The 23976-nt window shown below is 31.6% G+C and overlaps 2 protein-coding genes and 1 long non-coding RNA gene across 4 annotated transcripts in view; 2 read left to right on the forward strand and 1 right to left on the reverse strand.

Moving 5' to 3' along the window:
• The window catches only part of LOC127710207 (WW domain-binding protein 11-like), a 44964-nt gene extending 42623 nt beyond the window's left edge, over window positions 1-2341 (reverse strand). Inside the window, exons 1-3 of the mRNA XM_052215966.1 lie at window positions 2068-2341; window positions 986-1017; window positions 250-343 (exon numbers count right to left, since the gene is read on the reverse strand). Of these exons, the coding sequence (XP_052071926.1) occupies window positions 250-343; window positions 986-1017; window positions 2068-2131 (190 nt within the window). The 5' untranslated portion in view covers window positions 2132-2341. The remainder of the gene's footprint in view (window positions 1-249; window positions 344-985; window positions 1018-2067) is intronic.
• Window positions 2342-2526: 185 nt separating this feature from the next.
• Window positions 2527-23976, forward strand: part of LOC127707567 (exocyst complex component 7-like) — a 29244-nt gene continuing 7794 nt past the window's right edge. The window contains exons 1-17 of one of the 2 annotated variants that reach the window (XM_052212165.1): window positions 2527-2706; window positions 4030-4195; window positions 5234-5318; window positions 5917-6025; window positions 6825-6939; window positions 7354-7519; window positions 8167-8245; window positions 8918-8976; window positions 9890-9904; window positions 12065-12120; window positions 13738-13847; window positions 15875-15979; window positions 16484-16603; window positions 18098-18157; window positions 19161-19199; window positions 20751-20810; window positions 21017-21083. In XM_052212165.1, the coding sequence (XP_052068125.1) occupies window positions 2656-2706; window positions 4030-4195; window positions 5234-5318; window positions 5917-6025; window positions 6825-6939; window positions 7354-7519; window positions 8167-8245; window positions 8918-8976; window positions 9890-9904; window positions 12065-12120; window positions 13738-13847; window positions 15875-15979; window positions 16484-16603; window positions 18098-18157; window positions 19161-19199; window positions 20751-20810; window positions 21017-21083 (1462 nt within the window). In that variant the 5' untranslated portion in view covers window positions 2527-2655. The remainder of the gene's footprint in view (window positions 2707-4029; window positions 4196-5233; window positions 5319-5916; window positions 6026-6824; window positions 6940-7353; window positions 7520-8166; window positions 8246-8917; window positions 8977-9889; window positions 9905-12064; window positions 12121-13737; window positions 13848-15874; window positions 15980-16483; window positions 16604-18097; window positions 18158-19160; window positions 19200-20750; window positions 20811-21016; window positions 21084-23976) is intronic. The other variant, XM_052212166.1, reaches the window with a different exon arrangement.
• Window positions 9913-11552, forward strand: LOC127707568 (uncharacterized). Its single transcript, XR_007984960.1, has 3 exons — window positions 9913-10464; window positions 10833-11289; window positions 11416-11552. It is a non-coding gene; the product is annotated as an uncharacterized LOC127707568 (long non-coding RNA).

A 23976-nucleotide genomic window follows, 5' to 3' on the forward strand; every position in this document is an offset into this window, starting at 1 on the left:
TCACATATATACTCATTCAAAACCATTGAGTATAAGTTTAAATACTAATGATATGTATAAAAGGAAAACAACACTTCACAAATTTGGTGAATCAGTAGCACTTTTCTTGATTTTCCTTCTTCAGGACTCAAACCCAGATATTTATCAGAGATGCATTTGTTCTTCTTGTTCTTAAAATCCCCCTGGAGATTTTGAGAAGTTGGCAGGTTTATGACACTGATTTTTTTGTTATTTTTAGTGGTGTTTTACCCATCTTGTCTATAATTTCCATCTCTGTAAGTAACTGTAGTGGATCTTTTCCCTTTAATACAGCCTGTCGTACTAGCATACGCTGCTTCTTGTTCTAGAATTAAAAAAAACAAATCATTTCAATAAAGGAAGACACATCTTACAAAAACTTTTATAACATAAATAAATCTCATAAACATAAAAACTTGTTTTATTAGACATGTTAGACATGTAATACCATAAAAAACTAGATTGTTTATCATATATGTATCACTGGAAAAAAGATAAACTTATAATTAAATATATATTTCAGGGCTGTTTTGCATCTGAAATAACTTCAGCAACTTTTTATAAATAAAAAGCCTTTGATGAATTAATTACTTTTTACATCTAAAAAGTTATAAAAGGAGAGACAAGTCACTTTGTTGATGACTTATAATCAAACTTTTCCAATGCAACATGAATAATACTTCTAGTACAACAAAAGTTAAATAAATCATAGTTCCATAAAGAGAAAATGGTCACTACAGATATGAAAACAGACAATTTGAAACCATTTTTCATAATTTGGTAATGCTTGATTGAAGTGAATCATTCAAGGGTTTATTGAATTAGTGTGCAACATGTTTACATCAGACATTTTGTCATTGACACATGAACCATTGTAGGGATATGACATACATGTACAATGTATATCTTATTTAGTCCCTTAATGATCGATGGTCCCAGTAAAGATGAATTTAATGTAAACAAATACCTTTTTTAATTCTCTCTTTCTTGCCTCTTTTCCTGTAAAAATAGAAATATGATGCAAGACATTAACACTAACTTTCTTCAGCAACAAGTATGATAAATTGATTATTTTTCTTTTCTTTTCAAGCAAAATATTTTCCTTTAATGCTTCATTGTAACTCATTCATAAAAAGTTTCTTACAACAATAGCTGGATTGATTTTAGCAGTAAATTAAACATGTTAGTCTCTAAATATGTTTGTCTATTCACCAACAGATACCGTCTGTCCAACCTGGAACAATTCTGACTTTTGGTCCAAAAAAGTTGAGCAAAATATGTCAGCTTCATATTTGTTTCATCTATCATGTCTATAGGTTCATCATGATGTTCTTCAAAAAAGGTTCATCATTTCGTAATTATCTAGAATCGATGTCATTATATTTTTTGCGTACATGTGATCATAATTCGCAAGTTTGATGGCTAATATGCGGCACAGTTATCGACAAGCCTAGCTGCGGAACCGTAACTCTAATGGTCTTTATGTTTTCTGATTTGTGCAGATGGTCCGCAAATTGTCAAAAAATATCATAAGGACCTACAAGCTACGGTTCCGCAGCAAAGACAAGCCATGCTTGTTTATCAAAATCTTGGTTCTTGATAAACTTTACATATGAGTATTAGTCGAAATTATCAAACGCTTTGAAGATCAATAGTATTCTTTACGAATAATTGGATCTGGAAAGACAGAAAATCCGGATTTAAATTTTTTTCTTCATATCGTCAATTAAATGTTAGGGTCTGTGTCGGAATAGGAGATAGGGTAGGGAAACCGGAAACACACAATTTATTAGATATTGGCCCAGCTATGAAACCAGGTTTAATCCACCATTTCCTACATAGGGAAATGACTGTACCAAGTCAGGAATATGACAGTTGTTTTCCATTCATTTGATGTGTTTGAGCTTTTGATTTTGCCATTTGATAAGGGACTTTTCATTATCTTTTTTTTGAATTTTCCTTGGATATGTTCGCTATTTTTTATTCTACTATTCACTATATGACAAAAAAGTGTTCTATTCAAGAAATGGTTAGGGGTTGGTTACTTACTGGCTTGATCAGTGGGATTCATATATTTCCCACTTTTAGTGGTGTTAATTGAGCGGCGTCCCATTTTGGTATCTGTCTGATGACACCGACTTCAAAATAATGTTACAACGTTTGCCGTCAGTCGCAGTAACTTGCAAATAGGTTTGAGTGTTAAACTGAAACCAACAACATATCTGCAAATTGACAAAAGATGAAGTCCTGCCTAAAAGATACTACAATATTAATTTAAACGTAGAATATAGCAAGCATGATATTTTTTCCATTTTTATCTAGCCGTAAGTTAAACGAATGTCGCAAATCAGCATTTTTATTATTGTAACTTTTTTGCATAAAGTGTAGCTTAAAACTATCGTTAACATCATTTATAAAGGCATTTATATCTAACAATATAATTGTATTTAATAAAAATAAAATAAAAAATATTACGACATAATCTTGCTCTTAATGGTGCTTAAAAAAATGAATGCTTTATTATGCGACAAAAGTAACAAACTGACTACGAATACATAAAAAATGAGCTGTCTGCTACCCAGGAAGCTCTAGAAAATTGTTTTTATACCAATTTAGGGAGTAATAAGCGACCACAAAATGTCACAGACAAAGATATTTAAAGCAGACATCGACATGAAGCTCGAAAAAGTACTGTTTGATAGTTTTTTAGCTTTAAAATTTTAGTGAAGGAAATTATATGGGTGGATGTGACATTGTCCAATCTGTCTTCATTGGTCTTCAATAAAATTGTTTGGTGAAACTACCTTTTTAACCTCCAGTAACAGGAAACAGTTGGCAAAATGGTATATGTTGAAGGGGTTGAATTTGAATGGAGCAAAACATTTGTCTGTTTCCTCAATTTTCCTGTCTCCCAATCAATAGACAATTAAGTTTCTAATTTATGAATGAACTGCCCTGGTTGAACTCCAAATGTGTCATAGGACATTGTTATGCGAAGATATTTGATGTCAAGTTTTTCCGGGAAAAAGCACCAATTGAAAGATCTTATTGCTATTTGTATGCCATTACTGGACATCTCAACAGTTCCTAAAACGTCACAGATTCCCAAATAGCAATCGGGTCTATATTGACCTCATCACCATTTGGAACTCTGAGACACTTGACCTGAGAATTTGAACCACTGACACCATACAACAATCACCTTTCTTTTTGGCGTCAGACATTTTTTCTTGACATGAAAGTTTGACAGGAATGTCTGTTTTTTCCAGTTATGGAGGACAAATAGCAATAAGGTGTATTGGTGTGAACATTTTGCCCTGATAACCCATGCACCCTCAGTCTTTTGCCTTGATGAACAAAGTTCCAACATTTTCATGAATGAAGGACTGTCAATCACCAGTGATTAAAGAAATGAGACAGAATATACCAAGTGTCAATCAAAAATAATTAGTTGAAGAGAAACAGACAATACCATGGCCAAAGAGAAAAAAAAAGACAAACACTGCTTGACAAAATATTTATTAGAATTTAAGACACACAACACGAAGCCAACCAATAACTGGGGGTATGGCCATGTCTGTTAAAGTAGGTAGATCCTGCTACACTTGTGGCACCTGTCAATATGTTATTCATTTACCACTAGGAACCCATGTTTCAATCGCATCCTTGTTAGTACCTAACCTGTTTCAAGGAAATAATGATAGGATTTGCTAGTTCTGGAATGTCATATTGATGGTTTATTGTACTGTCAAATGTTTTTGGTAATTTCTGTTACCTTTTTAATTTATATATTATAAAAATGTATTTGCATAAATCTACATCCATGACAATAGCCTGTGTAGCCAGTATTCCAAATACTTCAAACCTAATGTTCCAGTTATTTTAAATTTCTGGTACTTTTTATATCATTTTTGCATGCAGATAATCTTAACCCTATCCATTGATCTGTCAAGAATCTGAAGGTTTTTCAAATAAACAAACTTAACAAGTGTGTTTTATATATCTTTTTAGGAGAAGAACAATTTGTCAATACTTAAAGAGGCCATGAACAAAAGTAGAACTAACACCCACAGTATGCTTGGGATACTAAACAGTTTTGAGAATCGTTTACAGAAGTTAGAAAGTACAATAGAACCTGTTTACAATGAAACAGAAATGTTAAGACGCAGACAAGAGAGTATCCATTTTATAATTAAAGTTTCAAAATCTTATACCATTTTATAAGGCTACCTTAATTTCATGGTTCTGTGATCATGCTTTGGTTTAAGGTTAAGGTACTTTGATGTTTAGTAGATGTAATATGTATATGAAACTTCAGGATAAAATAAAATCCCAAAGGATAATATGACCACATTTTTATGATTTAGTGAACTATAAAAAATATAGGTCAGAAGGGTGATGTGAACTTTCTAATATATAGGTATAAAAGACAAGTTAACCACATTATATGATTTAGTGGAATATGTAAAATATAAGACACAGTATTAATTTGACCACTGTTGACCACATATTCATGGTTCTTTGATCATAATTTAGTTTAAGTCAAGTTTCAGGTTTAATGATAGATCTGTGTTTTACTGGCTTAGCTTTTGATAATTAACTATATTTTTGTTCTTATTTTCTATTCTATATCCTACATATATACATTTATGCTACAGATCTTCAACCCATAGTTTTGGCTACACGTGCTGTTCTTGTCTATAAAGTCATGAATATTTAATAGCTATGTAGGCGTGTCAAAATTGTATCATACACGATAATGACCAGCCAGTACAAACTGTACTGATTTCATTAACCAGTATTTCAAAGATAAATATAACATTAAGGTAGATCAGGTGTCTTTGTCTGCGCATCCCATCTGGGCGTGTTGCAAAAATACTCAAAAAGGAATAACCCATATAAAATAACTGGGATTTCGTTAGTTTCAATGTATTTTATTTAAAAGGAAAAACAAGGCCTGTGACCCCCAGTTTTTATATTGAAATTTGAAAGTACATTGACCTAGCAGTCTTTTACAGAAGTTTTAGAAAAATCTAACATCGACATTGAGACATCTCAGCTACCTTTACTAGTTTAATGTAAAGTTGATAAGACATTGCAAATGATGTACAGAGATTAACAAGTGCATGTGGCAGGCAGCAGTGTCCATAGTCCACAGTTATTCTTGTTCATAAAGTTAAAATAATTGTGTTGTTTCCTTGACAAACAAATTAAGATATTGAGAAGACTACAGTAACATTAGACAATGTCCTTGGGTATTACCATGTAGCTAAAGAAGTAGAAAATATGATCAAGGAGGGGTGAGTTTTTTTCCATTAAGTTATGACAGTATATCATTTCCTCTTTATGTTCAAATGTCATTACTGCCCCTTCAGGTTTTTTTTTCTTTTTGTTTTTTTATATATTTCTCATATAAAGAAGAAGTGAAAGCACTTCAAATTCTTATGTGGTATATAAATACAACAGTTATATGTTTTGCCTTTGTCTTAAAAATTACGGTATGACCTAAAAATGACAAATGCATACAAATTTACACTTCTGTACTTTCCTGAATGAGACCCAATAATTCATTAATTTAAGCTAAAATCAGTTGAATCACCCTGATTTATTTATTGACTGACATATTATTTGTCTCCCATGTCTTATTGGTAATAATATGAAATTTTTTTTTTATTATATCAGTTAAGCTATGATTAATTTTATAAGGTCATCTTCTTAAGATTGGACAATTACATATACAAATTGACAAATAATACAAATTTGCTTGGGCAGATAAAAATGTAGAGTTAAATACAGCTGGTGTTTTATTTAGTTGAGCATTATACCATAGTCATTGAATTTGACACTTTATACAGATGTACAATTCAAAAACAGCTACATGTATGATTTATTTTGTAGGCCATCTTCCTGTGGACTTGACAGATATTTGGCACAAATGGACAGACTAAAACAAGCAATGTTGTACTTTGATAGTCATAATAGTTCAAGTCTAGAATTACTGGATGTGGTCAGTTGGTCATTATGTTCTATATCAAAGAATAGATATGAAATATAAATCATAATTGATAAATCTATATTGTCATCTTTATAAAAATGAGGAAATTTGGTATGATAGCCAATGAGACAACAATCCACCAGTAACAAATTGACATGGATGTCAGTAACTATAAATAGGTCACTATACACACTTCAACAATGAGTAAAATCCATACAGTATAGTAAGCTTTAAAAGGCCCCAACAACAAAAAAGGTAAAGCTTTTCAAACAAGAAAACCAAAAGCCTGATTTATGATAAACAATAGACTGCAACAAAAGACAACCACTGAATTACAGACTCCTGACTTGTTCGAGATTAAAATCTGAAAGTACTACATTGGTTTCTAAGCCATTTTACACATTCTTTAGTTTAGACTTGAAATGAAAGTCAAAATTATGTTTTGATGTTTTTCTTTCTCTTTTACTGTTCATCAGTTATGTCCCTTTATAACTATATGATATGCAAGCGGGGCATCATCTGTGTCCACATGTGGACACAATCCACATTTATTTTTTAATGCAAAGTGAAACAAATTTAAACTAATTGAGTAAAAATAATTGAACAAGTTCTACAATGAACCACCAAATAAAGATAACTCGATAACATTTTCTGATCCTGACATTCACATACAGCTTTGACACCAATAATTTTTTGACAGATTTTTGACATCAGCATAAGGTTTAATGTAGAAAATTCTGTATCATGCAATTAGAAACATATAGCAGGTCTTTTTCTTAAAGTTGAGTATGTTGTGTAAATATTATTTCAGACTCGAGTGTTTGAAGATGGCAAGGAAGTTCTTTGTTGTGAATTCCGTTTATTGTTAAGCAGACATGGACGACCAGTGCCTCCCATAATGTTATTAGACCTGATTGGAGATGAAGGTAACTTACAGAAACAAAATGTCTGTGTTAAGTCTTTTATCAGTACTTTGTAGGTTGTACTGATATGCTACATTGTGTGTATACTGAAATCTCATGATATGCCATCTATGGTTCTGCACTTTACATGCTTTAGGGCTACAAATGCATGCATGTCAGTCAAATAGATGTACCATATGAATACCCCTTTAATTAATGGTTTAATATTTTCATGAATTTTTTTTCCAGAAATCATAAAATAGCAGGCTTTTATGAAACTTTTTTTAATCATTTTAATTTTTATTACAGAAATTCCCTCATCAGATCCTGGTGTTCCTTTAAAATATTTTTATTTTCAAAATTTTACAGACATCCACCATGAGATCCTGATGTTTTTTTTTTAGATAAATTACCATATTAATTTAATTTTTACTACAGAAATTCCCTCGTCAGATCCAGACGTTCCTTTAGAACATTTTCCCGAGAAGATTGTTGATGATTTAGGACAGATTGCTAAATGGTTGGATAAGAAAGGAAATACAGCCGAATTTACCAAAGATTATCTCACTATGAGAGGAGCTGCTATGCTTAAATCACTTCAAGTGTATGTATTATCATTATATTATATGTATGTCTTGGCAGTCTCTATTAAAAAAAATGCTTGATTTCAAAATCATGCAAATTTTAACTGGATTCATTTTCAGATTAGTATACTAACAAAAAAAAAGAAACTCACAAATTATTATTTATGATGAAAGTTCACAATATTTAAATTATGATTAGTCTTCATGGAAGTAAATTGTACAGAATATGCTATTTAAAATAATTTTTTAATAATTGCCAATGAGACAACTGTCAACCAAAGTTTAAATGTAAGCAATTATAGGCAACCGTACGGCCATCAATAATGAGAAAAACCCATACCATATAGTCGTCTTTAAAAGGCAATGACATAATAAATGTAAAATAATTCAAACAAGAAAACTGACAGCTTAATTTATACTAAACAATTTACTAAAAACAAATATGACAGACATGAACCAATGACAACCACTGAACTACAGAATCCTGACTTAGGATAGGCACATAAAGAATGTGGAGGGGTTAAACATGTTTGAAGGCACTAACCCTCCCCTAAGTAGTGTAACGACACAACACAAGAACATTCAAACAACAAAACAAATATTAAAAACAGCAATAAATAACAACCACTCAAATACAGGCTCCTGACTCATTTTTTAACTGTTGTAGGTTAAGAGAACATTTGAAGTCAGCCAGTGCTAGTAGTAGTACATCTATACAATATATTGGACAACATTCTCCCGCTCCAGTAAGTAAAATAATGGCATTTTTATTGTTTTTAATTTCTCACTGATATTGAAGAAAGACAATGCTATTACGGGGAGATTAGGTTTGGCATATCATTTTTAATTGAAATTCTGTGGATGTATTTTTGAGACAACACAATTTTAAGTAAACAAAAATGCATATATTCACCGCCTTTTGCACTCATTCTTCACAATAATAAAACTTTATCATAGATTTTTAATTGACTATATCTTTTTTTAGATGTTGTTTAACCAGAACTAAAGGCATATGAAATTTCCATAAAATCTAAAATATTGTTGTATTATGTATATTTTACCTAAAGTATAAATTCTATCATTTAGTTACTAGTTTCAACAGTGACATTTACTGGATCTCCTACCCATTAAGAATTCACTTACTAGTATAAATCCTCTTTTTCTTGATAATAAGAGGAGTAACAGCCAGAGTCAATGGTGCAAAACATAATATTTTGTACTCTTCATGTTCTACAACAATAATTCTATTTAGAGTTTCTGTTAGATAGTATTCAAGCAAAATTGAACAGTACCCAACACAAAAAAAAAATAATGTACTTCTTCAAACTCCTAAAGATTGCAATTCACGGTATGAACCCATATTTCTTCTGTAATTTAAGAAATTTGATGGAAAAAGTTCTCATCTTTGTTTGTTTCAGACCTCAAAGTTTAGTAGAACAAAAGAAACACCAGTTAGAAAGAGTAAACTGAAGATAGCGTAAGATATTTATGTTGTCTATGAATGCAAGTGATTTTTACACTTAAAAAAAGTTTTTTGATAAACAGCTAGTCACAGGCAAAAAGAAACTATTGAAGAAACCAATTGGTATTTAGAAAGTGCTTATTGCAAAGAAGGCAAGTCCAAAAATCAAAATTACAGATAGACAACAAACCACAAAAAACTAGAGAAATAGGGATTTATTCTCGACCTTAACTAGTGTTGAACTGATGTGTTCTGAAAGGATAATTAGTTTTGATTCATATGTGTAACTGTTGACACACAAGATTACATAACAGGTGTGACTTGCTTTAGATAAAATTATCATTTATTGATAGCAAAAACATATTTCATAACGAACATAACCAAAATAAGCACACAAAAATATATCTTATTGCACAAGTACATAGAAAGCTTTATATTAGTGATGTCATCAGTGACAAAAATAGGTTTTAAACAGGTTTTTCAAGCTTTTTTTTTTTACAATAAAAGGATTATTGCATGAATATTGCTGAATATTAAACATCAGAAATTATTGTGTGCAATTGTAATTGGGATTTTTGAAGAATTGACAAAAATACAAGATTCATTATTGCGATTTCTGGAAACATTGCATACAGATACATGTATCAGATGTTAGAATGCGATTTCTTAATATCACTCAGTCATATTAATAAAAACCTTGCAATGATTTTTGAATTTACAGTATATATTGTGCTTGCAAGTGCATTCAATATATAAATTTCTACTTGGGTAAACTATATTGATGCAATAACTCTATAAACTAAAACTTGTGTATGACATTAACTTTGCCAAAGGTGAAGTATAACTTTGAAAATAGATAGCATTGAACTATTAAACACAATTTGAAGAAATGCTTTTATCCTATATATTTATAAATCTTTTATTTCAGTTTGCCAGGCCGAGGGTATGACACGCACCCTATATGACCTGTTTGTTTTAACCCTTACCAATTAAAATATGCAAATAAGAAAAGAACATTTTATTCCCACCCCTAAGACTGATACTAACCTTCTTAAATGCATGCTTAGAACCTTATTACCTAAGATTTATTTTTCAACTGCTTATGATTATCTTGCCTTTCTAGGTTTTATTGCAAAATAAGTTACAATTCAATGATGTGAATGAATAAAAGGAGATGTAAGGTATATGTCCTTGAGACAGCAACCTGATAACACAAATAATTGAAAGAATATATAGGTCAACAAATGGTCTTTAACAAAAGACAGTTGTCTATACGATATGCCAAGCTATAAATTATCCCAAGGTCAGAAAAGATAGAAATAAATTGAAGAGACTCTGTTTAAAAAAACTGCCATCTACACAAAATTTTCTAAAAGACAATAAACATTAAGATTTGATTTGTAAACAAACACTGACAAGGTTCATAATTTGGGCAAGTTGTTTACAACAAACACTGACAAGGTTCATAATTTGGGCAAGTTGTTTACAACAAACACTGACAAGGTTCATAATTTGGGCAAGTTGTTTACAACAAACACTGACAAGGTTCATAATTTGGGCAAGTTGTTTACAACAAACACTAACAAGGTTCATAATTTGGGCAAGTTGTTTACAACAAACACTGACAAGGGATTTAGGCAAGTTGTTTACAACAAACACTGACAAGGTTCATAATTTGGGCAAGTTGTTTACAGCAAACACTGACAAGGTTCATAATTTGGGCATGTTGTTTACAACAAACACTGACAAGGTTCATAATTTGGGCAAGTTGTTTACAACAAACACTGACAAGGGATTTAGGCAAGTTGTTTACAACAAACACTGACAAGGTTCATAATTTGGGCAAGTTGTTTACAGCAAACACTGACAAGGTTCATAATTTGGGCATGTTGTTTACAACAAACACTGACAAGGTTCATAATTTGGGCAAGTTGTTTACAACAAACACTGACAAGGTTCATAATTTGGGCAAGTTGTTTACAACAAACACTGACAAGGTTCATAATTTGGGCAAGTTGTTTACAACAAACACTGACAAGGTTCATAATTTGGGCAAGTTGTTTACAACAAACACTGACAAGGTTCATAATTTGGGCAAGTTGTTTACAACAAACACTAACAAGGTTCATAATTTGGGCAAGTTGTTTACAACAAACACTGACAAGGGATTTAGGCAAGTTGTTTACAACAAACACTGACAAGGTTCATAATTTGGGCAAGTTGTTTACAACAAACACTGACAAGGTTCATAATTTGGGCAAGTTGTTTACAACAAACACTGACAAGGTTCATAATTTGGGCAAGTTGTTTACAACAAACACTGACAAGGTTCATAATTTGGGCAAGTTGTTTACAACAAACACTGACAAGGTTTATAATTTGGGCAAGTTCTTTACAACAAACAGTGACCAGGTTCATAATTTGGGCAAGTTCTTTACAACAACCAGTGACCAGGTTCATGATTTGGGCAAGTTCTTTACAACAAACACTGACAGGGTTCACAATTTTGGCAAGTTTCTTACAACAAACACTGAAAAGGTTCACAATTTTGGCAAGTTTCTTACCAATAAACTGAGGGGGAAAAAAATAACTTTTAGCTACACCTGCATTAGATTTTACTGTGTAGAAAAAATATTAACATCACTACCAATGGTAAACATGTATGTTACATTTAAAAAAAAAGAGAAATACTTTTTATAATTTAACAAAAGATGATGGTTTCTAATGCAGTTGTTTGCATAAGAATGTATATAGATATAGGAAGATGTGGTATGAGTGCCAATGAGACAACTCTCCATCCAAGTTACAATTTATAAAAGTAAACCATTATAGGTCAAGGTACGGCCTTCAACACGGAGCATTGGCTCACACCGAACAGCAAGCTATAAATATGTATATTTCAAAAAAGATTATTTTATGAATTGTATTAGACATTCATTTTATTCATCATCTTACTTTTATGGATTTTGAAGACCTACAAACCACACTGAACTTTGCATTGGTTGACTATTTTACATTTTACTATAAGTTTCCTGTATACATGATACAGGAGCATAAGTTTCTATTAAACATGATAGATGTACTCATCAATTCTATGTTTTAGGCTCCATTTGAAGAAGAAAGCTCAGACGGCTCTCCTACAGTCACCATTTGAGCAAGGTCAGTGAATATGATAAAATGTGTTTCTGTACTCACCAAATCAATCTTAACTTATTACAGAAAATACTATTGTTCTCATGAGATATTTTGAGGAATAACAATTTGTTTACTTACTGAATCTATGCACAACTTTTAGTAACGGAAAGTTGTTTGGAATGAGAATAAATTGTTTATTTTTACATTAAAAAGCTAGGCCTTTCATTTCTTAAACTTTACTCAGAACTCAGAATACAAAATGTGTGCTCGAAATACCATATCCAGTATTTTGATTGTTTTAAATTCTGAGTCTGAGTACAATAATAGTACTCAAATTTTTATGACCCATTGGCCAGGCCTTTTATATGTTATACAATAATAACTAAAACGATATTTTATTTTCATTATGAGCTTCAATGTTACTTTTCATTATGAGCTTCAATGTTATTTTTCATTATGAGCTTCAATGTTATTTTTAGCTCACCTGGCCCAAAATGGCCAAGTGAGATTTTCTCATCACTTGGCGTCCGTCGTCCTTTGTCGTCGTCCGTTTAACTTTTACAAAAATCTTCTCCTCTGAAACTACTGGGCCAAATAAAACCAAACTTAAACTAAATCATCCTTAGGGTATCTAGTTTAAAAAATGTATCCGATGACCCCGCCCATCAACCAAGATGGCCGCCATGGCTAAAAATAGAACATGGGGGTCAAATGCAGTTTTTGGCTTATATCTCTGAAACTAAAGCATTAAGAGCAAATCTGACATGGGGTAAAAATGTTCATCGGGTCAAGATCTATCTGCTCTGAAATTTTCAGACACATCAGACAACCCGTTGTTGAGTTGCTGCCCCTGAATTGGTAATTTTAAGGAAATTTTGCAGTTTTTGGTTATTATCTTGAATATTATAATAGATAGAGATAACTGTAAACAGCAAAATTTGTCAGCAAAGTAAGATCTACAAATAAGTCAACATGACCAAAATTGTCAATTGACCCCATAAGGAGTTATTGCCCTTTAAAGTTAATTTTTCACAATTTTTTGTAAATTTTTGTTATCTTTTACAAAAATCTTCTCCTCTGAAACTACTGGGCCAAATTAAACCAAACTTAGCCTAAATCATCCTTAGGGTATCTAGTTTAAAAAATATATCCAATGACTCTGCCCATCAACCAAGATGGCCACCATGGCTAAAAATAGAACATAGGGTTTACTATAGAAGTCTATGGGAAAATTGTAAAAAAACTATTTCAAATGGTCACAACTTGAAAACTAATTTAAATAATGATAAGGGGTCTTCAGTAACTATTGTAAGACTACAATGGGATGACCTGCTTTTAATTTAACTACTGGGCCAAATTAAACCAAACTTGGTCTCAATCATTATTAGGGTATCTAATACTATTTATTATGATTTTAACCTTATTTTACATGATTTCCAAAACCACATTAGATACAGGTGAGCGACACAGGCTCTTGAGAGCCTCTAGTTCATTATGAGCTTCAGTGTTATTTTTCATTATAAGCTTCAATGTTATTTTTCATTATGAGCTTCAGTGTTATTTTTCATTATGAGCTTCAATGTTATTTTTCATTATGAGCTTCAGTGTTATTTTCAATATGATCTTCTATATTATTTTCAGCATCAAAAGGCCACAGAAGACAAGGGTCATACAATGACATCGTAGAAAACTTAGATGTTGAGGTGGAGATTTATATAACACAGTTGTCAGCTCTACTTAAACTAATGCAGGTAATAAAGCTGTCAATATGTATACACAGGTGTCAGCTCTACTTAAACTAATGCAGGCAATTAAGCTGTCAATATGTATACATAGCTGTCAGCTCTACTTAAACTAATGCAGGTAATAAAGCTGTCAATATGTATACACAGCTTTCGGCTAAACTTAAACTAATGCAGGTAATAAAGCTGTCAATATGTTTACACAGCTGTCAGCTCTACTTAAACTAATGCAGGTAATCAAGCTGTCAATATGCAGACACAGCTGTCGGCTCTACTTAAACTAATGCAGGTAATAAAGCTGTCAATATGTTTACACAGCTGTCGGCTCAACCTAAACTAATGCAGGTAATAAAGCTGTCAATATGTATACACAGCTGTCAGCTCTACTTAAACTAATGCAGGTAATAAAACAGCTGTCGGCTCTACTTAAACTAATGCAGATAATAAAGCTGTCAATATGTATACACAGCTGTCGGCTCTACTTAAACTAATGCAGGTAATAAAGCTGTCAATATGTATACACAGCTGTCGGCTCTACCTAAACTAATGCAGGTAATAAAGCTGTTAATATGTATAAACAGCTGTCGGCTCTACTTAAACTAATGCAGGTAATAAAGCTGTCAATATGTGTCAATAGAGATGTGGAGGTATATGTCATTGAGAAAGCAACCCAATACCAGAAAACAAAAAATCAAAAGAAAAATCTCTGCTATAACTGAAAGATTTTATTGAGATAGTTGTCTCTATTGTCTCACCTTTAAGGATAGGTGCAATATGCGAGACATAGGGATTACTATCTGGTGGCAGCAGTGTAAACTATTTTTATTAAGCTTTATATTTCAGAAGGTAGAAGACCTGGATGCTTCATACCTTGTGTATGCAGATATCTTGTGTTATGAAGTTTTTGTCAGTCATATGTCCATTGTCCTTGACCTCAATTTCATGGTTCAGCAACTGCTTGAAAAAAATTATAGTTTTTTTGTCATGTGAATTTCTCACTTATTATGAGTAACAGGATAACTATATTTGGTATATGGTTTTCTTGCAACGGCTACATGTCCATCAGATATGGTTCACCTGACCCCGACCTCATTTCATTGATCAGTGATCAAGGACAAAGTTACACAATTAGGTCTGTTTCTCAGATACTGTTAGCAGTAGGCCAACTTCTTTTTTGTATGAAACGATTGTAAGGTATACATGCCTTTCTGGTAGGTATCATCTGACCTTGACTTCATTTTCATGGTTCATTGGTCAATGTAAAGTTTTTGCGTTTTGGTTTGTTTTTCACTTACCATAAATAATAGGTCAAGTATATTTGGTGTATGGAATAATAGTGAGGTGTGCATGTCTGTCTGACAGCTTTTTTTTTACCTTGACCTCATTGTCATTGATATTTGAAAAATGTTAAGTTTATGTGATACTTGTAGTAAAATCTGCATCTTTAAGACTTTCAACATAAAATCAAGTCAGTAAAGCTAGCGAGCTATTTCAGCCTGTGCACTCTTGTATCATTTTATGCATGCATGTGTTTAGTGGTTTTTGTTTTGCCAGCAAAGAAAAGTCGTGGAAGTTGAAACATAGGTGACAACGGTGAAGGCTACAACAATTGTTGAATTATCTACCTAAGTTAGTTGGATAGGAACTACCTGTGATAGAGCAATGATATTTTCTATAAAGTTGCAATACTATCAGTATATATCAGTTTGAAGACTATTTGGAGGCCCTGCTCCCTAGGTCATGGTCCAGTGAATTAATTAGCAATGTTGCTGTCCACCAGATTGTCTTTACTGAATATTCCGCCGACCGCGAGACATATCTCTGTGTCAACAGTTTATCCTAAATATAGATACAACATTTTGATTCTGTGATTTGAAGAAACATTGAAATATATTTGATTTGACCCCAAATAGTACATTCACCTATACACACTGTTGTCAGGTCTTTTAAAACTTTTGGTCCCAAAATTTGATTAGGTTATTCCAGAAAATTTATTGTGTGCATTGAAGAAAACTTATGAGTATCTGTTTATGTAGAGTGAAGCCCAGTTGATGTCCTGTATTATACCAGATAAGAACAGAAGAACTGTATTTGATGGAATTGTACAACAATCATTAGATTCTGTCGTGTCAGAAGGGGAGGTAAATCTATACTTCATTATTTGAAAAATATTTAAAATGAAAAGATTATAGGTTGAACAATTTTAGTATAGGATTTAGATCAAGAATTTGTAACTCCTTGTTTTATTGTCAGCAAATATAAAACAAATAAAACATTACTAAACCAAAAGGATGTGTTTGTTTATACTATCTTTTGGAAGTTTTTTAAAGGGAAGTAATAGACCGTATAAAAGTTTGGACCATTTCATGTAGGTGTTTTTCATGTCACACTAACATTGATAAGAGGGATGTTGTGGAGGCTTTAGGAAATTTTGTCATTAATTTCAGATTAAATTGAAAATACAATCAGTGCAATGACTCGCCAAATTGTTATTTTTTTCCTAAATATGCCAACTGTATTAAATGGATGTTTACTATACAAGCTAAGAAAGAAATTTGTAAACATGAGTTTACGTAAACTTTACTTTCTAGATGTATTTTATGATGCTTTAGATAATTTGAACTAAGAATTAAATTTTATTTTAGATGTTGGCCACCCAAGCAAAGAAGAGTATCAATAAACATGAGTTTATGTCTGTATTGTCCATCTTTCCAGTCGTCAAGCATCTCAGATCTATAAAGCCTGACTTTGATTACACTTTAGAGGTATGTCGTCAAACATCTCAGATCTATAAAGCCTGACTTTGATTACACTTTAGAGGTATGTCGTCAAACATCTCAGATTTAAAGCCTGACTTTGATTACACTTTAGAGGTATGTCGTCAAACATCTCAGATCTATAAAGCCTGACTTTGATTACACTTTAGAGGTATGTCGTCAAACATCTCAGATTTAAAGCCTGACTTTGATTACACTTTAGAGGTATGTTGTCCAACATCACAGATCTATAAAGCCTGACTTTGATAACACTTTAGAGGTATGTCATCAAACATCTCAGATCTATAAAGCCTGACTTTGATTACACTTTAGAGGTATGTCGTCAAACATCTCAGATTTAAAGCCTGACTTTGATTACACTTTAGAGGTATGTCGTCCAACATCTCAGATCTATAAAGCCTGACTTTGATTACACTTTAGAGGTATGTCGTCAAACATCTCAGATTGAAAGCCTGACTTTGATTACATTTTAGAGGTATGTCGTCAAACATCTCAGATCTATAAAGCCTGACTTTGATTACACTTTAGAGGTATGTCGTCCAACATCTTAGATCTATAAGGCCTGACTTTGATTACACTTTAGAGGTATGTCATCATACATCTCAGATTTAAAGCCTGACTTTGATTACACTTTAGAGGTATGTCGTCCAACATCTCAGATCTTTAAAGCCTGACTTTGATTACACTTTAGAGGTATGTCATCCAACATCTCAGATCTATAAAGCCTGACTTTGATTACACTTTAGAGGTATGTCGTCCAACATCTCAGATCTATAAAGCCTGACTTTGATTACGTTTTAGAGGTAAGTCGTCAAACATCTCAGATCTATAAAGCCTGACTTTGATTACACTTTAGAGGTATGTCAGAAAAATTTAGAATATTTGACTCTCTAGATTCTCTTTGAATTCAGTGTTTTTTGTAGGAAAGTAATTTTTGTAAATTTTATTGAAGAAGAGTTAATCCACATCATTAGAATTAAGATCTAAACAAAGGACAATTATTAGTTGTTTTAATTTAGTTTGAAAGATTTATAATATAAAATAAACTTAAAGAGATCCTTGTTATTCAACCAAGAGAAGTCATGGCCTTGCAGTCATAAAAAATTGGAGTATGCTGTACTACGAAATCGACCAATCAAAATACTTGAGTTTCAAGCACACATTTTGTATTCCTGAGTACTGAGTAAAGTTTTATGATTTAATGGCCTGGTCAGTAGTAATCTTCATGGTAGGAGTTATTACTGAAACATTGAAGATCGTTTTGATGACTAACCAGATACAATCTATCTTCAAAACAACTTTGTACTAGACCAAGAAACTTTGAGTTTCAAACTTCTCTGTCAAAACCATGGAAACACAACATGAGCTGTTTAAAGAAGTGAAAAATAAGCTTGTTACAGCAGGATTCCACCTGAAAGTGTTTGTTTGAAACCAAACCTGTATGAGTCTTCCAAGAAATAATTATACAAGTTTTTTTTGTAGGGATGTTCCACTCCAACAAGATCTAAATTAGCCTCAATGTTATCAACTCTGGGTAGTACTGTAAGTATTAATGACCTATATATTATGGTAATGATTTCATGGTTAATTATATGCTAGAGACCAAAAGGTTGGAAAACCAAAAATATGAAATGTGGAGCACAAATGTTATGGTAATGATTTCATGCTTGATTGTATACAGTTCTTAACAATAAGTATCGTCTTTCACATATATAGAAAAAAAAAAAAAAAAATCATGTAGGATTTCTTGTTGTTGGAACTAAGAGTATTTAAAAGACACTGTATCTGTTTTACACCTTAGTACCATGCAACAAGCTAGTAATGGTTTTCTGTTGTCAAATCTTTTCTTTATATATATATAAACCTGATGGTAGAGCAGTATTTTACTGTGCCAGGGTTTTCAAGTTTGCTCCCTGACTAGTGAAGTGGTTATGAAAGAAGTACTGTAAGTTAAGAAATTATTGTGTGCATTTATTTTTGCAATTCTTTAAAAATGAGACAAAAATGCGAGATAAATTATTGCAATTTCAGGAAAATCTGCATACAAGTATATGTATCAGATATCAGAATGCAAGTTTTTGTTATTGCCATAATCAACAAGTGGCATTATTCGCATTGATAAAAAACTTGCAATAATTTCTGAATTTACAGTACTGTGGATTCATTTATTTTCGTGGGTATCAATTTTCGTGGATTAAGGAACACTTGCATTTTCTTGGATATTTGATTTCGTGGTTTTGCCAATCTCTGCATACAAAGCCAAATTAACATTTGTAATTCGTTGAACATTTGAATTCGTGGTTCACCTGTACCCACGAAACCCACGAAAATTGGTATCCAACGAATAATAATGAATCCACAGTATTACGATCTACTGGAAGGACCTATGGTATTTTGTTATAAATAATAAGTAAAACCACAGGCTTGACATTTACTATTTCTGAACCTGTGGTGATTATGTATGGTTTTACATTATGTGAACATAAAAAAATGAAAGACAAGTGGACATAAGCACAATAGCATTTTCTGTTTTTTTTATTTACAGGGAGCTAAGGCATTAGAAGATTTTATTGAAAGCATTAAGGTAAAGTTGTAAAATCCATGCTAATTAATGGATATTATTTCTTTCGTAAGAATTTTAGAATAACTAATTAATGAGTTAATTATCAGTGTTGTACGGTCACGAGTTGAATATTTTTTGATATTTGAATTCTTTGATTAGTTATTCTTTTTATTTCATTGGCAAATGGCTTTTTTTATGAAATTAATGTAAAAATGTAAGGAACTATATCTTTTTCTACGCATTCACAATTTGTTTTGATCCGACGTTATCAACGTCTTGACAATGCCTATTGTTGTATGACGTCAGAGGAGTGAAATAACCACGTTTATTTCACATGCGAAATTATCGGTTTTTATTTCACTGGAAAATCAATGTAATTCATTGCAACCAATGTAATAAATCTGCATAACTGTCAACCTTTGAAACTGAAAATGCAGGTCATGACCTGCATTGAAGAAGAAAATGTCAGGTCATAGCGCGTACAAACTTTTTTTCAGATCAATTTTAGATTTTTTTTTGTTCTATACTATAACATATACATGTACCACTTAGTTTCCTATAAATATTCACTATTGTAGTTGTTAATTATATGAATATTTATCATTAATTAAATATCTTTCTAAAGCAATGCCCTCTTATTGTTTTATTCACACTGCTTTTTATTAATGTCATAAACGCCAGCTATACTTATTAATTAGAAATCAATTATAGCTTATGTGCTCCTATACACAGGAGGAAGATAAATAGAAAGAAGTTAGTGTGTTTCCTTACAGTGCAGTATCTAGAGCACAATGATTTGATTTAAAGCTTTTACATTCAAGGGTTATTAAAATTAATCCCTTCAACAGAAATGTATTTAATCGTTCAAATTGTTTTAAAATGATTTTTATGGGATAATTTATATTTGCAAATGGCAAATCTTTTAATCAGGACATAGAATTGTATGTCAAGCTTGACTGGCTTCAACTTTCTTGGATACAATTAACAAGACAATTCTCGAATTGTTACTTTTCAATCAAATGTAATGTGTTGATAGCTGTCATCAGCATAGTAAATAAGCAAATCCTAAGTTTTGACTTTTCAATTGTTTACCTTTTCAAAAAAATCCAATAAAACCGAACTTACATTTGACTTATAAATACCAGAAACAATACCGGTCAGAAATACGGGTGAAAATGGGTCATTTTATGAAATCCAGGGTTCTTTGAAAATCCAGCGGGTGTTTAAATAATCCCGTGTGAAAGGGGAAATTCATGGTTGTTACATACAGAATAAATCTTTAAAGTTGAGAAAGTTAGATAAAACATCACTAGTGTTAAATGTGCTAAAGAACTAATGTGAACACATGTTTGCCAAACAAATCGTGGATAATGTTAAAGCTGTTTACATATAACTGAGTGATAGAATAAATGATAATTCAACCAACTGTTATGGTAGGAGTAACGTTTTAAAAGGTTTTAATATATTTAGGTCAGATTTGCAAGGGTTAAAGCTGTATTATACTTACAGAGATGAAACATGTATACTGTTTGCTTGTTATAACTGGTATTAATATTTGAGACTTTTTAATAGAACGACCCTGATAGAGCATCAATGCCTAAAGATGGAACAGTTCATGAATTAACAAACCGGGTAAGAATAAATATTTTTGAAAATGTTTTTAATAAGAAAATTACTATTATTGAATGACATTGATATAGTTAAAAACTCTATGTTTTCAATCTTTTGTATGTAATATAGTTCCATATCATAATTTAGTTTTTAAAAAGGACTAAACTAAGTGGAGGTTTATGGTGAAAGTGAGCTAACATTGATCTATATCTTGTTTTATATTTCAGACCATTATATTCCTGGAACCATTGTTAGACTATTCTGAAACAGCTGGGGCCATGTTACTGATGCATGGTAAGGTCTTCAGGAAAGGGAATTAACTTATTCATAACTTTCTATTTTCTATTTCATTTTTTTAGGGAATTACAAAATATATTTTTTTATAAGTTTTTTTTTTTTTAAACATAAGAGTTCCATAAAGTCTGCATATGTATTAAAAGACAATATAATTTTTTGTTTATTAGATTAAAGAGACGATTACAGCATTTTGTTTTTTGTTCATGCATTTGTTTAATTATGTTTTATTTGGAAGTATTTTATAAATGTTTTCAGGTTCACAATCATTACAATCAGGCACTTTGTCACGTAAAGGTATACTAAAATTCGAAATTACCCATAATTCTGCATGAAAACTGAGCATTTTATTTCTGTTTTTTTTTTCCTACATAAACTTTTCTGCTTTTTTTTTTATATTGATAATATTGACAAAAAACTGATCATAGTGATATTACAAATGTAGTTATATAAAGTTGTGAATTCCGACAATGTTTCTTCTTCCAATTCCAAATATCAATCAAATGTAACAAAATGTGTGAGATTAAAAATATTTTTAAAATGTCCAATATTGATGATGATGAAGACAAAAAGAAAGATTCTCCAATTTTCAAAAATTCTTATTTAGCATTAAAATTTACCTGACAGCTGCTCTCCAGAGTTTGCCGAACAGAAAAGAGGGGTAAAAATACTTTTTTCTTGTTTAAGTATGGTGTATATGATCAAAGAAACTTAGCAGACTGGTTATTATTTTGCAGTATTTCTGTCGCTGAAAGCTAAATATTGTTGTATACTTAACCCAATTCAACTCCCTTCACTGCCATTTTGAATCCTTATGGAAACTTTTTACGGAGTACATGGAACAAGTTTTATTGAAGTTCTGGATAATTCTGTAAATTCCTGATATCAAATGCAAGAACTCACTAATCAAGAGCTACTAAAGATGGTTAAATTTAGCCTTTATTCAGTAATTCAATAAAAGTACATTTGTATTTCAATTATGAACAAAACATAAGTATTCTGGAAACGTAGTAATGTTATTATTTATCAGTCTTAAATATTGCTACAATATGAAATTGCCCAAAATTTGTATGAAATTATGTTCTTGGATGTTATCTTTATTAAGATATCAGTGTGTATCATATGATAACACTTGTTCCATTTAAAGTTAGGCAACAAGGAACTGTCTTAGTATTGCACTCAAAATTAAAAATATGTCCATTTTACTGACTTAAAGTTGGATTAACTAAGTTTCAAGTTGAATTGAAACAGAAATAAATGCTCAGTTTTATTCACCAAATAAATTCTAGGGCACCCTATTGCATCACTACCAAGTATATAACATTCATACTTAAATCTTATTGTAAAGCAGATAAAGTTTGTTGTAATATATTGATACAAACAAATTATTTATGCATTAAGACACAAATGTATTGCATGCTTTTATTTCAGGAAAAATATATTCAAACAATTTCACCCCTGGTCATGTACTGGCAAATGTCACATTGCAAGCAAGATCCAAAATGCAAGCATCATGGAAATGTTTAAACCATTTATATATTCATGCAGATGTGCACTCAAACTTTCAGAGCATTCTGCTTTATGAAAAAACCCATTAAAAACACAATTCCAGCTTCTGAGATTGATAGTAAAACACCAAGATACCAGCTGGTTATTTATTTTAGTTTACTCTAAAAATCTATAAATCAAATACATGTAAATTACTGTGTAGGTAAAGTGACCATTTGTAGTTTTTACTTTTGGATGAAAAAGTATGTATTGCCCAACTTGTTTAAATCATTTGGATTTTATGAAGCTTAATTTCAGACAAACATATTCTTTGTAATTATTACTGTATAAGTACCGGTACTGTATAGAGATTTAATTACAGACCAATATATTTTATGTAAATGATTCTAATTAAATTGTTGTCCAAAAAGTTTTCAAGAAGACTGATGAGTAAATGTCACAGTTCAGGGATGTAACAATCAATAAATAAATTATGTCTTCTGTCAGCCAAAAACAAAACAACAAGTATATTTTATCTATCTTGTAAAACCACCTTGACCGTATCAAATTACCTTTAGTTTTTGTCTAGCCTACGACTTCTGTCACAGAAAGCGAGACATAGGGATAGTGATGCGGCTGTGGCGGCATTAACTAAGTACTTTAAAGCTTCATATTTAGGTAGAAGGTAGAAAACCTGGATTCTTCACATACTTTGTATATAGATGCCTTATGTTATGAAATTTCCGTTTGTCATATGTCCATTGTCCTTGACTTCATTTTCATGGTTCGGTGATTACTTAAAAAAAAGTTAGTATTTTTTGTAATGTTAAGTCCTCTCTTTTTATTATTATAAGTAATAGGATAACTATATATTTGGTATGTGCGTACCTTACAAGGTCCTCGTACCTGTCAGATAGTTTTCACTTGACCTCAGCCTCATTTCATGGATCAGTGAACAAGGTTAAGTTTTTGTGGTCAAGTCCATATCTCAGATACTATAAGCAATAGGTCTACCATATTTGGTGTATTGTAAGGTGTACATGTCCAACTGTCAGGTGTCATCTAACCTTGACCTCATTTTCATGGTTCAGTGGTTAAAGTTAAGTTTTTTTGTTTTGGTCTGTTTTTCTGATACTGTATGCAATAGGTCAACAATATTTGGTGTATGGGATGATTGTAAGGTGAACATGTCCAACTGGCAGGTGTTATCTGACCTTGACCTCATTTTCATGGTTTAGTGGTTAAAGTTAAATTTTTGTGTTTTGGTCTTTTTTTCTAAAACTGTATGCAATAGGCGAACTGTTGTATGAAAATATTTTACGATTTACATGTCAGTATGGCAGTTTTTATTTGGCCATTACCTCATTTTCACAGTTCATTGCTTGTGTTTTGTTCTGTTTTTCTA

Source organism: Mytilus californianus, unplaced genomic scaffold (genome assembly GCF_021869535.1).
Source record: "Mytilus californianus isolate M0D057914Y unplaced genomic scaffold, xbMytCali1.0.p SCAF_7, whole genome shotgun sequence".
NCBI lineage: Eukaryota > Metazoa > Mollusca > Bivalvia > Mytilida > Mytilidae > Mytilus > Mytilus californianus.